Raw genomic sequence first — 16,423 nt, 5'->3', positions numbered from 1 at the left:
AGTGTCATGATCTAGCAATTGCCTTGGAGGCCTGAGAATCAGAAGACCTCAGTTCTGCTCTGGTCCTGGTTTGCCATATGACCTCAAGGAAATCACCTTGGTTTTCTTGCTCTTTCTCTCCTTCTTGCTTTTAATCATCAAGACTGAGCTGCTCAGGGCAGAGACTGCCCGTTGATATATTTGTTCAGGGCATAGATTCATGGGTGCCAGTCTCAGTGTAATAAATAATGGTGATTTTGCCAGGATTTTTTTGTATATATATTGGCAAAAAATGAAGTGTTATTTAGCCCTTAACTGAGTGAGAATCAGAACTGCCTGGCTTATAATATTTCCCTCCAGTTCTCTGACCTGTAGCAAGGAGCTTGTGGGCAAGTGAGCCTTGGCCAAGACGATTGTATTCAGAGAAGCAACTGAAGCAGAGAAGTTGATGCACTTCAGCATTTTGCACTGGGTAGAATGAAGAATGCAGAAAATGCCTTGACCTGAAAACAGGGTAGAGTGCAAAAGTTTGCTGCTGCTGTTTTGCATCTATTTTGGAGAGCAGCACAGTAGTCTTTCTGTACAGAACTTTGAGAAGGTCATGAAAAGTTTGATTACTGCAGCATGAGCAGTTGGAAGCCTCTGATTTGGAAAAGTTTTGATTATCTAATCCTGGTCCCAGCCCTTTGCCTGGAATGGGACATTTTATAGACTTAGTCTTTTCAGGTAAGTTACTTTTTTTCTTCATATCTGTAAATGTTACAGGTAGGAACTTAGTCCCAAAGGCTTTGAGTGGATCCAGCTGGTGATTTAAGCCCATCTCTGCCAATCAGGGGAACTTCTGTTAGCAACAAGTTAACCTTACATATTTTTCAGAATACCATGAAGTGGTACCTGCTGGTATTAAAAGCAGGATCGGGACCTAGCTGAGTTGCAGGGATGCCATGCCCTTTATGTTTTCATGCAGAGTGAGCAGACAAAATGCCAGCAGGTGGTGCTCCAGAATACATGGTGCACCTGGGCTTTGTAGGACAGGCCAAGCATGTGAGTTGGACATCGCTATCAACTCTTCCTGTTCCTTGTTACGCAGTGTTTTAACAAAATGTTCTGTTGCAGTGGAGAAAACCATTCCTCTGTCTACTTTCCCGTGTTGTTTTTCCCTCTGTATATTTGCATCTAGTGAGAGGCACCTCCATTTTACATAAGCACTGTCAACATTGAAGTGTAACACTAGCTTGTGTCAGCCATCCCCGCAGTGAGCTGGGGAGGACCTCCGTGCGGGAGCTTGACCTTTTCCCTCATGCTGGAACTGCCCTCGTTGCTCAGCAAGAAATAAACAATTGCTGGCATACTCAGCCCTCAAAGGCAGCGCCCGTTCCTGCAGTGGCTCCAGCTTCTCCCGTAGAGAACCGATCAGTTGCGTGCCGGTGCGCGGTGAGGGGCTGAAGAGCAGAGAGCTAGAATGGAACAGGCTCTTCTCCATCAGGGTTGGCAATTAATTCTTTTTTATGTAACAAAGATAGTATTTGCTGATGGGGAGACAGGTTCCCAAGAGTACAGAATGTTCCCTGGCCAGCAGTAGCAAAGCAGGGGATGAAATTTTGTCATCAAGGAGGCTAACTACATTTTTCCCTTTTTGGATCAGGTGTGCTGGCTGCTTTAAGATGTTCCTAATGTGAAAGGTCTTGCTAGGGCTGAACAAGGCAAATGTTCCATGCTGACCGATTTTGTGCATTAGAGTCCATTTTTCTTAGCTGTTGACTACATCAGTATTATCATTTTTGTCCAAGAAAGTGGCATATGAGCGAGGGCTACAGGATGAGGCCATTATGGGATCGAAAAACATATGAAGATCTTACTTAGAAAAGCTAAAGGTTTCCTAGGCTCTTCTGAACTTTTCTGTTCACAGCAGTGTTCAGAGGCTTTTTTGAGCACTGATAGTAAAACCCACTGCTTATAGATTTTTGTCACATTCACTAGCTTAATAACTCTGGAAAAGTAATTTTTCACATGTGGAGTTCAATTCTTTCTCCTCTAAAAGAGGATTGAGACTTAGGTCTTTGAGTTTCTGCAAGACTTAATTAATTAGAGTGATTTGAGAATGAAGGATGCCCTGTCAGTGTCACTTACTGCTCGTGCTGCTTCTTCTGGGTACTTATTAAATTCAGTGGTTTTATATTTAAAGTCGGCATTGCAAGATTTTGGAATGACACTGTCTGTGTGGTTCTGGCTGGTCAGTAACTAGGAGGGGTCAAATTCCAAGTTGGCATGTGCTATTTTCACTCACATAAATTGTCACAGGAGCTGCTGCTTTCCGTGAAATCCCAGTGAAACTGGATTCCCACCCCAGTATTTTTCTTGTGTGTGCTAATAATGATAAATGTTGTGTGAATATTTTCAGCAACTGAAGGCATCTTTTACACCTACATCCAGAGGGAACGAGCTCCTCGCCCATGTTGACATGCCTGTTCTCTGATACAGGTCTTTACCAGGCAGCTTTGTTTTTAAGCTCGTGAGTGATTGTTGCTCCTTGCTCTGGAGTCAGCACAGGTAGAATGGAGCAGATGGCTCAGTGTTGGCTAAGTGCTTGCTGATACACAGCAAATTGCTTCTGTAACCGACTGATAGGTTTCAAGCTTTAATTGAGGCTTTCAGCAAGGCGCTCAACAGTGAAAAGCATTCTGCTGAGAAAAACAGCAGCGTAACCATGGGCAAAGGTTCAGGACAGCAGAGTTCAACCCTCTTGGGGATGGCTGTTCTATTTATTTATTTATTTTCTGCTGCTTTCCCACCATCATTCAAGACTCCTTTAATGTTGTCTGCAGATTGCAGCTCAGTCTGTCAGTGTGGCACAGTCCTTTGTGCTGGAAACCTGAAGCAGAGACTTGATAAGTTTGGATTTTGTGCTCGCGGCAGGCTCGGTGTGTCTGCAGAGGTAGCTGTCCCCTGATGCTCCCTTCGAGCCACAGTCTGCCTGCTCTGCGCAGCAGCTTGGGTAGGTCTCCCTTGCGTGGCAGGCAGTGCAGCTCCTGCTGTCTTTCCTCATATGTACGTCAGCATCAGCAGAATTTTAACTTTTAATGGACATCTCTAAAAGGGAAAGGAAAACTCCCTTGCTCCTCCCTCACCCCAAGCAAGAGTGGATTTGACAGCGGAAGAAAGATATTTGTGGTGGAGTTGTCTGAGCAGCGTCCTGTTGGGCAAGAGAGTTTCCTTCAGCAGCTGTCCCTGAGGCTGAAGGAGCTGCTCCGAAATCGAGTGGTAACTTGCCCAAGTAAGGGGCAGCCCAGAGCAGCCAGGGGTGCAATAACCCAGTGGACTAGCTCTTCTCACCCCGTCCACACTTTTTGTCAGCTTTCAATTCTGCTTTGACTTCTTCACAGTACAGGGCTAAGGAATAAATGTCAGCATGGAAAATGTATCTGTTGAGCCAGCTTGGTTTAGTGTCCTTGATTAGTCCGAAAGGAGTTGTTTCAAGTTACAAAGCTGTCTGGTTGTCTTTGAGGTTTAGACTTTATTTGGTGCTGGGGTGGGTCTAACAAAAAGACCCTAAACAAAGATGCTCTGTGAATAAGAGAAATTAAACTCCATGATTCAAGTTTCCTAAAGAGTCCAAGAAATCTGTGACGAAGGTAGGAATAGTGCTGGGAGCTTAAAACCACTGTTGGATGGTCTCTGCTCCAAGGAGCTCAGAAGTACAAAGATTTTTGCTAAGTTCTGAAATCCCAGACATATTTGATAATATCTGCAGCATGTTTTTATGTTCCTTTAGCTTTTCAGTGGCATAAAATGCACTGGAAGTGTGAACTGCACTGCCAATGTGCTTTTGTACTTGCATGAATTTAATTAAAAAGATAATTGGATTGCTTTATCAGCCTTTACATGTCAGCCTAGTGCCACCCTCCTCTCCCCCCTCCAACAACACTGACAAACCCAAGGCATCTGAAATCTGTATTTTTCTGCATTGTTCTCTTCTCTACCGTTTTGGATAGGGTACAGAGGTGACTGTTTGCTCTTGAGCATTAGATCTGCTCCACGGTGGGAAGGAAATGGCTGATAAGCAGAGAGCCAGCCTGGTCAGATGGTTCCTGCTGGGGCTGCCCTGGGCCGATGGAGGGGGAAGTGCTGTGTAGCCGCAAAACTTCCAAACAAAACAAAGCAGACCGACCCTTCGCAAAGCCCTCTGCTTTTATTGCAGTGCTGTATAGCCCAGAAAGTGCAGCTGAATCTGCAAACTGCACAACATGGGCAGTTTTTGGGATTTTCCTGGAAATGCTGCCGAGGAATGTAAGATCCGTTTTTAGTGCAAAGCGCTGCTGTTTTCATGCAAACCCAGACTGTGCTGTTTAATAAACCTGAGGGTGTGTCCAGACTGCTTGACATCCCTGTGACCAGAGGACCAGGCTCACGAGGGGAGAGGAGCGGAAGGGCCCGTGAACAAAACACAACGTGGAGGTCCTGGGAGTTGCTGTCCCTCAGTGCTGAGCTCCTTCCCAGCGCTGCCTGCACACTGCCTGCCTTGGCAAAAACCCTCCTGGTTCTAGTGTGCCCTTGGCGTTGTTTTGGGGAGTGGCATCGTAACGTTCGTCATCGTTTCCTTGAACTTCTGGAGTGCCATCAAGCCACCTCTGGGAATTTGGGAGGGTGAATTTTCTCTAGAGAATACTATTTATAATACTAAGCAGCCTCTGTTCCAGTCAGTTGTGCAACATGGCTGATGAGGAGGTAAGAGTTGTCCTTTACTTACCCAGCTGGTCTGTGGATGGGGCAGTGGGTGAAGTAGGTTGGGCTCTGCCAGCAGTAGCACAGGGGTGTGCAGAGGGCTGGGGCAGATGGGGTTAGGCAGTCAGGAATGCTGTTCTTGAGAGTGGAAATGCTATTGCGTGGAAGATTTGGACACTTTACAAGTTGTTTTCTGCTACGACTGGAGAGTGGCAGCATGACTTTTCAGGATCCTTCAAGACGGAGAAAAAAGCTTGTGGGTCTACTGGAATTTTTTGCTTTGATGAAATTGGTTTTAATTAATTCTGGAGGTGAATTCACCAATTAGCAGTGTAGAATAAAGTATCTGTAGGGTGATGTTTTGATGGCCTCTCTCTCTCTCCCCCTTTCTTAATGACTGCCTTAAAAGAACCTACAGCTTTGGAAACTGCAGTAGCTGGTATCTGTTATTAGCCTGAGGAATAAGGTGTTTGCAAAAGAGATGATGAAAAGAAAGATGCTCTGGAGTTAAAAAAAATGCTTTAAAATAAAAGGAGTCACATTTTTTCACTGCTTCCACAGAAGAAATTGATTTAGACATACAGTGTTTTCTTGTCCATTTAAATGTTTTAAGTATAACCTTTCAGCAACCAGAAAAGGCAAAACTCAAAATGCAAAGTTGCATACAGGCAGCACAACTCCAGTGAAGGGGTTTATGTCAATGTGATCCTCTCCTGTTTCTTGCAGAAAAAGATTTACAAGTACAAGAAGGTGCTCAGTAACCCCAGCCGCTGGGAGGTGGTGCTGAAGGAGATCCGGACGCTGGTGGACATGGCGCTGACGTCTCCACTGCAGGATGACTCCATTCACCAAGCACCACTGGAGATTGTCTCCAAGCTGCTCTCAGAGGTATAGCCTCAGCAGGGCTCCTGCAAGACACTGTCACATTTAGATGAGAGACAAATCGTTAGAAGTTTGTGGATGCATTTTGTTTTAACTTGGGCTGTCAAAGTTCTGCCTGGGACTCTGCTCATGACTTCTGCTGACTTGAGTAGAATCTGTATTTGCTGGGGAGGAGGAAAATTTTACCCATGTTAGATTTCTAGAAACAAAGCAAAGCACATTTCTCTTGAATTTGGTTGGCTGTTGGGTTTGGGTTTTTTGAGGTTTATTTTTGGAATTTTTTGTTGGTTTTGTTTTATTTTTTTGTTTTAATTATTCATGGTAAATTTATAATGGGTCTAATTCATGTCTAATTTCAAGTCAAGGATAAAACTTCTCTTGACTTGTATTGCATTGGCATTGCTTCCATGACTGATAATTCTTGTGCCAATATATATACACACACACACACCAATAAATGAATTGTGAAGCTATTTTATTATTACTAATTCTGTTAAAGAAAAATATTTTCCTTCTTCAGAGGTATCTATCCTCCTTCTGTAACATGTTTAAAACAGTTAACTTTTCATGGACAGGAAATGTAATGCCAAGCAGATTTTTCATGTCTTAGTTCTGATGTGCAGAGATTTGATATAAGAAAAAAATTTTGCTGTTTTTCTCGCAGTAGTCAAAAATCTTAGCAACTCACAACTTGGTAACCTCTGGATGGATCTTGCTGCTGAAAAAGCCCAAAGCAAACTCTTCTGCATGGGTGGTCGCACAGGTGACTTCCAGTCAATTTAATAGCAGACAGTATAGCACCTTCTTTAGGAGAATGATTTTCATTTGTTGAATTTTATTCAGATAACAAGCAATTGAACCTTCCTGTTTGTGTCTAGTGGTAGCTAACAGGACTGTGTGTACTCATGTGTCAACTCAGAGTACTCTTTGTTCACTCATTTTTTTTCTGCTCAACTCTTTCAGAACAACAACTTAACCACTCAAGACCACGAGAGCATAATTGTGGTGAGTATCTGTGAAAATATCTGAGAACAAATCTGTATTGTTTGATATCACTTCTGTTAGTGCTCATCTCTGCCCCGGTGAAGTAGGGCAAACATGAAAGCATTTCCACCAATGCTGGTGAACTTAGGCAGGATCAAACCCATTTGTTCTACTAATTTTAGTGTGGGTTTGCCCTTCCTCTTTCATTGTTTCTTAGATGAGTAACAATAAAGTTTCCTCCTCAGCTTATATAAAACAGCACAGCATGTTGAGGGTTAAGTGTCTCCCCAAATGGCCTCTAGGCTGCACAATGCAATGTTCATATCTATATATGTAGTTCAGATAGTTGAAAACCATTATTTCCAGATGTGCCCTATAAAATCCTTAGGCTTAGTAGTTTCCTGAGGGACTAATGCTACCACATACAGAATGTTTCCATTGCTGATGGTATGTGAGCAACTGGTTGTTGTTGTAAGTGTGGATATGTATAAGTGTCACTACAGTTTTACCCCCTGCTTACTTGATTTGTAAAAATATCCTCTCCATCTTTTTTCTTTGCTGTAGGTCACATTTATTTAGACATAGAAATAAGTGAATCAAATGGCAGCTCTGTCCCTTGTGGAACAAAATACAGTTTTAATGATTTATCAGAGAGATGGAACTTGGTTCCCTATCACTGTAATTTAATTTAATTCTCTGGCAGTTTCCAAGAGATTTTCTCAGTAACCTAATCAAGAACCTCACCACCACCAGATTGTATCACATCTCTGTGACTCTGCAAAATGACAGGGTGGCAGGTAGCTGCCAGTAGGTGTGAATTCTGTTTAACTGCTCCTTATGATACCGTTTTAGCTGGAATAGACTCTGAGATAAGTTTCTGAAGTGGCATTTACTTTTCTCTGATATCTGCTATAGCTTTCATTTTACTTGAGTGCCAAGGATAATTCAGGCCCCCAGTTACAACTGGTTGTTCTGGGGGAAGGATTTTTTCACAAAAGATATAAGGGGGCCCTGCTGTGAGCAGGGAGGTTGGACCAGGTGGCCTTCAAAGGTCCTTTCAGCGTGCTGTTCTGAGTGATGGCCTCTTAAGTTCAAGTCCTGCCCTTGTGTAGATTGTGCCCAAACCATTAAGGATCTGGCAGCTTCTGGGCATTCAGAGCTCACTGCCATTACCCAGATAACTGGGCTATTCTTGGAAAGTATTGCTAACACTGTGTATTTATGTAGTATGTGAAAAGTACACAGTGGTTTGCCATGCACATGGAACCAGCTTTCCTTCTCTAGGTGGTGCTGGAACAGATCAATATTACAACCAATCCCTTCCTGCTCAGGATGGGGAAGCACATGTTGCCATAACTGGGCAGCACATAGCTGCTTTTGACCACAGTACTCATAAGAAAAATAATGGAAAAGGTGCTTTCATGCTGTCACTCTTCCTCACTGACTGTAGAAGTAGAGCAATGACCTGCTTGACTGTCTCTGATGTGGTTTGGCAGCTCCTATAGCAAACACTCCCAAAGATGGATTCAGGAAAGATCTTGAGCTCAGATGTTGGATGGGGAGCAGGGATATTCAGGTCTCAGTGGATGGTGTTGCATTTTCCATCAGTCCACTGTTGCTTTGCCACCACCAGAGGAGGAGTGAACAGTTGCAGAAAGGTGGTACATGATAATGAACAGAAACTTCTCAGTTCTTATGCATAACCAGACCAGAACTCTGCAAATGTTCTTGGGTTTCCTTGTTAAAATCCACACTAATCTTGACCTGTTTGTGTGTGAGAGTGGCTGTTGTGAAACACAGCCATTGCAAGCAGACTCATGGGGCTGAAACCCTTAAGGAGACAAGAGGGAGAGCAAAAACCAAAGCAGGCTGCCTTAGTAAGGTCCAGATGCCATCCAGATAAAATATGTGGTACTCAGTTGCTTAATACAAAATGTCCTAGCTGCTGTCCTTCTTTTAAATGGGTACTGGGAATCCCTTTAGCTGGAGACTGGAAAAGCCTGAAGGCACCATCACATACAAAGAATACATTATTCTAGTGCCATTTTCTAATTTACAAAGGAAGTAACAACAACATAAGTTCATTACACCCTCAGTGGCAGGTACGGCCTCTAATGTATTTACCCAGACTAAGCACATTGGTTTGGTAGCAACAAGGAAGGAATGGATCTCAACTTTGACAAAGCTAGATGCTTGGTTTTGATGAATAGGGTCCTCTCAGGTAAGAACAGTGCTAGGTTACTTTTAGTGAGCTGTGTCTCTCAAAAAAAGAGCTCAAACTCCTCCATAAAGTGTGTGTGTGTGTGTGTGTGTGTGGTGGTTTCCAGTTTTGTCTTTTAAAGAGTTCTAACTGTAGCAGTGCGACAGATTCATCCTTGCTTTATTGCATCCTAAAGCAATTGGTCTGCTCCTGTTTTCATTTAAACCATGATAAAAATTGCACTCCTTTGCTGTGTTTTATGTTACTTACACTGATATAGTTGAAAGTAAAGTTTTCCAGAGGATTCATAGCTGAGGTGTGCTCAAGCTTACTTGTAAAATAAAACCATAGCCTACCTCTAATTTCTCTATTTTGTCTTTTTCTAAAAGTAAGCTTTTTCCCCTCCAAGAAAAATACTTCCCTGCAATATGCTTACTCCGGTTGCAGTCCTGTAATTGAAATTTTCTCTCTTTTTCTCTTTCTTTTGAAAGGCAATTGCACCTTTGCTGGAAAACAACCATCCTCCTCCTGACCTCTGTGAATTCTTCTGCAAGGTATCAAATCACCTTTACTTCCTGAAATCTCTTAGTTGTATGTGAATGTAGTTTGAGGGGGTGGTTGTTTGGTTTTTTTCCCTTTAAATCCTTACCTGCCCTAATCAACTGCAGTTTTTGGTCAGCAACCACTGATATTGGAATAGTTAACAGCATCATTATGAAAAATAGAACCTGTGCTTAGTACATCGGACTGGTTGGTCCTGATACTGTGTGAGAGTTAATATCTTCAGACTCACATACCTCAGTCTGGGTACAGGGGGTGACCTACTGCATCTTCTGTTTAGCTAATGCAGAAATCATTGGAGCCACTGTGTTCAGATGAGGTAATGTGATGTGTAACTCAGCCCTAATGGTGTTATGTCATGGGGTAATGGCAGTGGGAAGATCATAAGGACCCTTCCTCTTTTCTGGTAAATCCATGCTTGGGCTGTATTTTGCATCCTTTCCATAAACTTTTGAGTACTTTGGATTGCAGACCTTCTGGATTTGAAAGTGCCACTTTTCCTGTAGGAAAGAACTGCTTTTCCTCTGTTTGTGTTTCATTTTCAAGTCAGCTTAAATTTGCTTACTGATGACTGGGTCTGCATTTGTCAGATATTCTGGATGCTGCTTGTAATTCCCATCCAGAGCTCTTCATCAGAAGCTTCTTCCTACAGAAATTAAGTTTCAGAAACTCCTCTGACTATGCAATTTTATAAGCCACTCTCAGGATTATATCTAGCCTCAGACTCAGGGCATTTTTTTCCTGTTGTTTTTGTGCATTTTTTGCCTTTGGTCTCCATCAGAGATAGGCACCTAATTGTCTGTAAATGCATGGGATGGGATGTGTATATTTGCAGGAGGGAAAACAGGTTATGGGCTTTTCAGAACTGAAGTGGACAAGGCTAATGAGAAGGTGAATTTATTTATAAAATTGACCCTGCCTTGAGTAGCAGGTTGTACCAAGTGAGCTCCAAAGGTTCTTCTGACTCAAATTACTCTGACTGATATGGTTGTATGTTTTATTTTGTGATGGGAGAGTGGGTTCTTGGTACCCTCCAAGATGCACCACAGTTTTTTAGCCTGGATCCCAAGGAATGGAGGTTTGTGCCATGACACTGCTTGTGTGTATGTATCTTCTTGTCTCCAACCCCTTTCCTTTTAAAACTGTTGGCAAGCTTCAACCAATTTGACAAAAGGGGCGTAAGTCCAAAAAATGCTCCAATCTTTGGGAAGAACAGGCAGTAGGGAAGGAAACTGGTGTAGTTCGTGAGGTCCCATGGTAATCTTCTATGAGATGCCAGAAAAATCCATAGGAAAGTGCAGTGTTAGGAGTGCCCTAACCCCAGAAAAGATGAATCTAGCCCTTGGATCTTCTGAGTCTTGAGATAATGCATGCATGGTGTGTGAAGCCAGAGGAGACCCATCTTCATGATTCCTGCAGCTCACAAAGTGCCTTGTTGCTCATTACAGCACTGCCGAGAGCGCCCACGGTCCATGGTTGTGATCGAAGTGTTCACACCAGTGGTACAGAGGATTCTCAAACACAACATGGTGAGTGAATGTTTTACAGGAACTTGGTCAGTCTGGAGGAGTTTTACTGTGATCCTTTTTGTAATTAGCAGCTGCTGTTCCTATAATGACCAAATGACTGTGATATCTAAATCTAGCCACCCCAAACTGTGAATGCTGCATGTCACAGTGTGTTGCTTTGTGAGTGCAGAACTAATAAGCATTCAGTGGGATTTTCAAAAGCATCTGAGCAAAGCATTGTTTTGAGGGACATTTCTTTTGGCAGCAGTGCCAGCATATGCAGCTCCAGCTCTCTCCCACCTGACTCCTGGCTCCTTGTTTACTCCATTCTCACAGTTAATGGTTTACAATCAATTAAATTATAAAATCAGACTGAGGACTTTGTTGATTTTGAGCTGAGACCCTCAACATCTTTTCTTTAAGACACCCCCAGCTCTTTGGGTTTCCATTTTTCTTTAGACTCATGTCCAGTGAGTTCTTATCTAGGTTTCTTGAATTTCCTTATGCTTTTCTACTATTATTCCTCCTTCTCATTGCAGAAATTGTGTACTGTGTCATTTTATTTCTGGTCCCACCCAGACTTTCTCTCTTCTCATTCCTTGTTAGTGATTGAAATAAATGCTGGGTGACTGCCCTGCCAGCTTTGCTCTCTCCACCCAGATTTCTCCCCCCCAACTCTGAAGATATTCTTACATGATTCATTTTCCTTTCCTGAGAGAGGTCTGGGGTATTTACCAGCTCTCCAATCCTTTGTGGCATATTAAGTTTCCTGCCATGGTTTTTAAGTTACATAAAGAAGTCTTACTTCACAATGCTGTGGCAAAGAGTAACAAATGAACAAAATTAAATATTTAAGTCAGTTGACTTGGCTGTGATCTCGAGGATGAACCTCTGTAACTTTATAATCAACTTCTTTTCACTGACTGATATAATTTTTGAGACCATCCACTGTCGTGCTCTGTATAGCATGAACCCAGTAGAAAACAGTTCATATTTCTTATTTTTACTATAATATTACTTAACTCCCTGAGTTTACAGAACTAGGTAGAAAGCCCAGGATGGCAAAAAGGTCATATTCCTGGCTCTGTGCCTGCACTCTGCAGACATGTAAACATTTTTGAATATTCTGTACTGTTCAATGAAATATTCTGTAAATGTTATTCTTGGATTCCAGACTGATTTTTTTAAAGCATCCAGACCTCTTGAGGGGTCTCAAATAAAATCTTAATGCATAGTGTAATGCTTGTATTTGGTTAGCTTCAGAGAATTGGGGATATTTACCATACTTAAGGTTTGCAGATTGAAAATCAACATGTCTGTACCGCAGCGTGTAGTCGGAGAATTTATGGTGTCATGTATTAATTGGAGTGGATTTGGGCACTTTACCACTCTCCAGGGACTTCTGTACTGAATAGACCTTTAGAGTGTGTGTGTGTGTGTATGTAAATAAAGTTGCTCTTTAGGGGGACAGTATTGTTGGCAGTAAACTCCATCACCTCAGGAGGCTTCGTGCAGTTCAGCATCCTTAGGGCAGGAGACTGAGCTGCCTCTTCCCACCTTTGCCTCTAATTTGCTCTGTGGCCTTTGAAAATTCCCAGCAAGTTTTGTTCCACAATTTCCTACCTATAAAATAGTGAAAAAGTATCTCCTTTATCTATCATTTTGAAATCTCAAAGGAACAAGGAGAGCTTTTTGCCTTGCTGATACTAACAGTTATGTGCAGGACAGGAGGGTGTTGTACTCTGAGTTGTCTAGGGAGTGCTCAACAACCTCCCAAACCTTTGGATTTCAGCTGTTTGTAGCCTCAGCTCAAATGTTTGACTATAAGCACTATCCTTTTTTTCTCTTTTAGCAAACAATATTGATAGTGTGTATTGTTCTGTACTCTGTATGCTGACAGGGCATCGTGTTATATTTAGAGAGTTATTTTACAGAGGTCAGCAATGACATCCTCTTCATGATCTCTTGAACTTTGATTCTGACTTTCATAAGCAAATTGCAGCTGCAAAAGGCATGTTCTTGAAATTAATCAAATGTTAAATGCAGCACACATGATCTCATGCCCTTGGACCTGCCAGGAAGAGTTGTTAGAAGTTTAATGATTTTAATTGTAATAGCAAGTGTGGAATCACCCATAGTCCCTTTGCTGGGTGAAGTTACCAGGTAGCCATTCAGTACTAGCAGAATGATGCTTCAGCCTAGGCTAATTTTCATGGTTGTGGTAATTTTCTCTAGCTGTAAAACTTATGAAATGTTAACACAGATTGTGCTATAGAAGTGCCTTAAACCAAACCGAGTTAACAGAAGGTTTCAGTGCTCTGGGAGTTCATCATCCCTTTTACAGAGCACTGCCAGCCAGTTCATTACTATTTGTGGCATTTCTTTAAAACTTCAGTTGCCATGTATTTTTTTCAGGATGACTCTTCTTCCACAGGCAGCTACTGGAGGGATGACTGGGATGGCTTGTTTGTCCTCAGTGGACCTTGTTCACTGCTTGGGAGTTTAGCTCTGTATTCTGCAGCACCTGTGTAATAAGGTTACACCTGTGTAAATGTGAAGAACTGTGCTGTGGGATAACACTCTCCAGACAGCAAAATTTACTCCTTTCACATCTAAAAATAGCAGGTGATGTGAGGAGATGCAGGATTTCAGTTAGCAGGTGCCTTTCTGACTGCAGGATTTAAGGAAAGCGACTGTTGAGCTCACCTGTCAAATTCACCTTGTAGGTGAAGTAAAATGCCTGGAGGAAAAACTGATCTCTAGTTTTGTACTTGATTGGTTATTGATTGCATGTCAAAAGGATTTTCTCTAAAACCAGAATAGATACAATGCCAAACATGGAACTATAATACTATTTCTGAGTTTTATTTCTAAAAATCTGCAGTTGTGAGTGGAAACAAAATGCAAACCAACACAGAATATATTTCAAAATCAAGGTCTAAAGTGAAGTGTACAACAGAAATGTAAGTGCAGATAGGATTTTTTTGTTGTTTCATTAAACATTTAGGATGTCATTATTAGTGGGAAGAACATTACTTCAGCATGCAGCAATACTGTGCTCCTGAAGTTGTCAGCATCATAACAAAGTGAATTCCATTGTGTTTGAGTTCATTTCTTTTGAAAACCCACAGTCTGGACGTGCATTCACCATCTTCACTGAGTCTCTCCTTTTTGGACAGGATTTTGGGAAGTGCCCTCGGTTGCGGCTCTTTACTCAGGAGTATATTCTGTCTTTGAACGAGCTGAATGCTGGAATGGAGGTGGTGAAGAAGTTTATTCATAGGTTGGTTGCATTTAATTTATGGCATATTTCCAGTCCTGTGTACATGCTTCAGGGTGTTACTTCTCCCAGCCCTGCTTATCCCTTTTCTGGCTGTTCAGAGTAGCTGCTGCTTCTTGGTACTGGCAAACAGCAAATAAATTGAGTCCATCAGACAATATTGCTAAAAATCTCTTTTTTACAAACCTAATTCTCAAATATGGCTGGGGTTTTCTGCCTGGTAGCACACTGGAAGCAAATGGACTTTTCTGTGTGTGCATTCTTACACAATTAGACTCAAAGCCTCTACAGAATGATTCAAATTAACTTTAGACCTCATAATGCTCAGTCATGTGTGAGATTTGGGGGGGGACACTGTAGGGATACCACATCAATTAAACTGATACTGCAGCTTAGCCTTGTTCATAAATAGGGCCATTGGTAGGGATTTTCAGGGTTAAAATATCTCTCTGTTATGGCCCTTCTGAAGATGCCCCAAGGGTGTCTTGACACCTTGGGGTGTCTGACTGGTTTTGCCTACAGAAATGTTCCTTGCAATGATGTCATCTTGGGTTTTTTTTCAGCATGCATGGTCCAACGGGACAATGCCCACATCCCAGGGTCCTGCCAAATCTTGTAGCTGTCTGCTTAGCAGCCATTTATTCGTGTTATGAGGAATTTATCAACAGGTCAGTATGAATTCCCAGTTGACCACGTTACTCACTTCCAAACCCATGACACTGGTAAATAGGATTGGTGTGAGCATGGGTGTGGGTCTGTGAGTGCATGTCTTAGTTCTCACCTGCTCATTGCTGGTGTTACATGGGGGTGTTCTGGTCCATCACATCACGTAAGTGTTTGTATTTGTTACACTCTGTGTGCTCAAAAGCCTGAAACAAGCTGGACCTCATTCACTGGTACTCACCAAAGGGAGTGAGCAAAGGGAAGGGTAAGACCTTGAAGAAGGGACTGTGTGCAAATCCCTGTGTATCTACAGCTTTGAACCTGAGATGATTTCACAGTGCTGTTTCCATTATTGTGGAAAATTTGATTCCTGACTTACCACAAAATAGACGCTGCAGTCCTTGATGCACGAGCCAGTTTCCAGTACACACTGAGGGTTCCCCTCTGCTATGTTTCCTGTTTGTTTATGCCTATCTGACTTTCCTCATGGTAGAGCACGGACAGGGGCTGCTTAGTGTCCAACACAAATTCCAGACACGAGGGCTGCAGACAAATGTCTGGGCATGTACTGTAGCCAGATACATACTTGGGCATGGATTCTGTTACAGCTTTGCACAACTTGCATGGGAAAGTTCACCTTTATACTAAACTGGCGTGTCAATTAGTGTAATGAAAAGCTCAAATCTTCACAGAATAGGGGCTGCAGAACAGTCCTATTGGAGCCTTTTAATGTTTTTAATTGATTTCAGTAATCCGATTACACAGGAGAAAGCCATCCTGTGGGCTGGGGTGAAATGCAGTGGGAAATGGCAAAAACTCTTGGCTTCTCAGTGTTGAACTCTCTCTCCTGCTCTCTGCTGGTATGTCTGTCTATTGAAATGATTTGTTTATTTTTAAAATGCAGTCGAGACAACTCGCCAAGCCTGAAGGAAATTCGGAATGGCTGCCAGCAGCAGTGTGACCGAAAGCCTAATCTCCCCCTCCGCCTTCTTCACACGAGTCCTGACCTGGTCTCTCAAGAGGCCACCTTGACTGAATCCCGTCTCAAACCAGTTATTGTCACTTCAAATGAGATCCACGTGGAGGTGGAGCGCAACAACACGGCTAACCAGAAGATGACAGCCACCGTTGGCAATGACAGCGAGCCCAACCTGATTGACTGCTTGATGGTCAGCCCGACCTGCAGCACCATGAGCATTGAGCTGAGTGCCCAGGCAGACAGGATCCTGGGCTGCTATGTTGAAATACTCAAGATGCTGTGAGTAACTATTTTGAACAGTGTCATCTTAACAATGGGGGGGCTTTTCCCACAGGCCTGTTGTCTTCCACATCTGTGGTGAGCAAGCTCATGGTTATAAATCTAACTCCAGCTCTAGAGAGTCCAGCCTTTGAAAGAGACATCTGGCACTGCCAATATGTTCTAAAAATAGTGTTAGGAAGATGAAAATGGAAAGCTTATTTGTACAGTGAGCCTCAGGCATTTTACAGAAGACGGGATGTTGCTGCCAGTGGTTTCTGTTTTTGTTCTTGCCCACCAGAAATAAATAAATAACTCCATTTGTCTCCTCCAGGGCTCTTGGGATTGCCCGAGACAGAGTGAGAAAAGGCAGGTCTCTGCTAGGCTCAATGCCTGTGATGTGCTAG

General features: G+C 42.7%; 1 protein-coding gene across 1 annotated transcript in view; it reads left to right on the top strand.

Moving 5' to 3' along the window:
• Window positions 1-4,689: 4,689 nt before the first annotated feature.
• CMIP (c-Maf inducing protein) overlaps window positions 4,690-16,423 on the top strand; it is a 34,313-nt gene continuing 22,579 nt past the window's right edge. Inside the window, exons 1-8 of the mRNA XM_009076372.1 lie at window positions 4,690-4,704; window positions 5,428-5,589; window positions 6,547-6,588; window positions 9,259-9,321; window positions 10,777-10,857; window positions 14,016-14,119; window positions 14,680-14,784; window positions 15,684-16,037. Coding sequence (XP_009074620.1) covers window positions 4,690-4,704; window positions 5,428-5,589; window positions 6,547-6,588; window positions 9,259-9,321; window positions 10,777-10,857; window positions 14,016-14,119; window positions 14,680-14,784; window positions 15,684-16,037 — 926 coding nt within the window. The remainder of the gene's footprint in view (window positions 4,705-5,427; window positions 5,590-6,546; window positions 6,589-9,258; window positions 9,322-10,776; window positions 10,858-14,015; window positions 14,120-14,679; window positions 14,785-15,683; window positions 16,038-16,423) is intronic.

This window comes from Acanthisitta chloris, unplaced genomic scaffold (assembly GCF_000695815.1).
Source record: "Acanthisitta chloris isolate BGI_N310 unplaced genomic scaffold, ASM69581v1 scaffold34456, whole genome shotgun sequence".
In the NCBI taxonomy this organism is placed as follows: Eukaryota; Metazoa; Chordata; class Aves; order Passeriformes; family Acanthisittidae; genus Acanthisitta; species Acanthisitta chloris.
The sequence above is the reverse complement of the archived record's forward strand: the minus strand, read 5'-3'. Positions and strand labels throughout refer to the sequence as shown.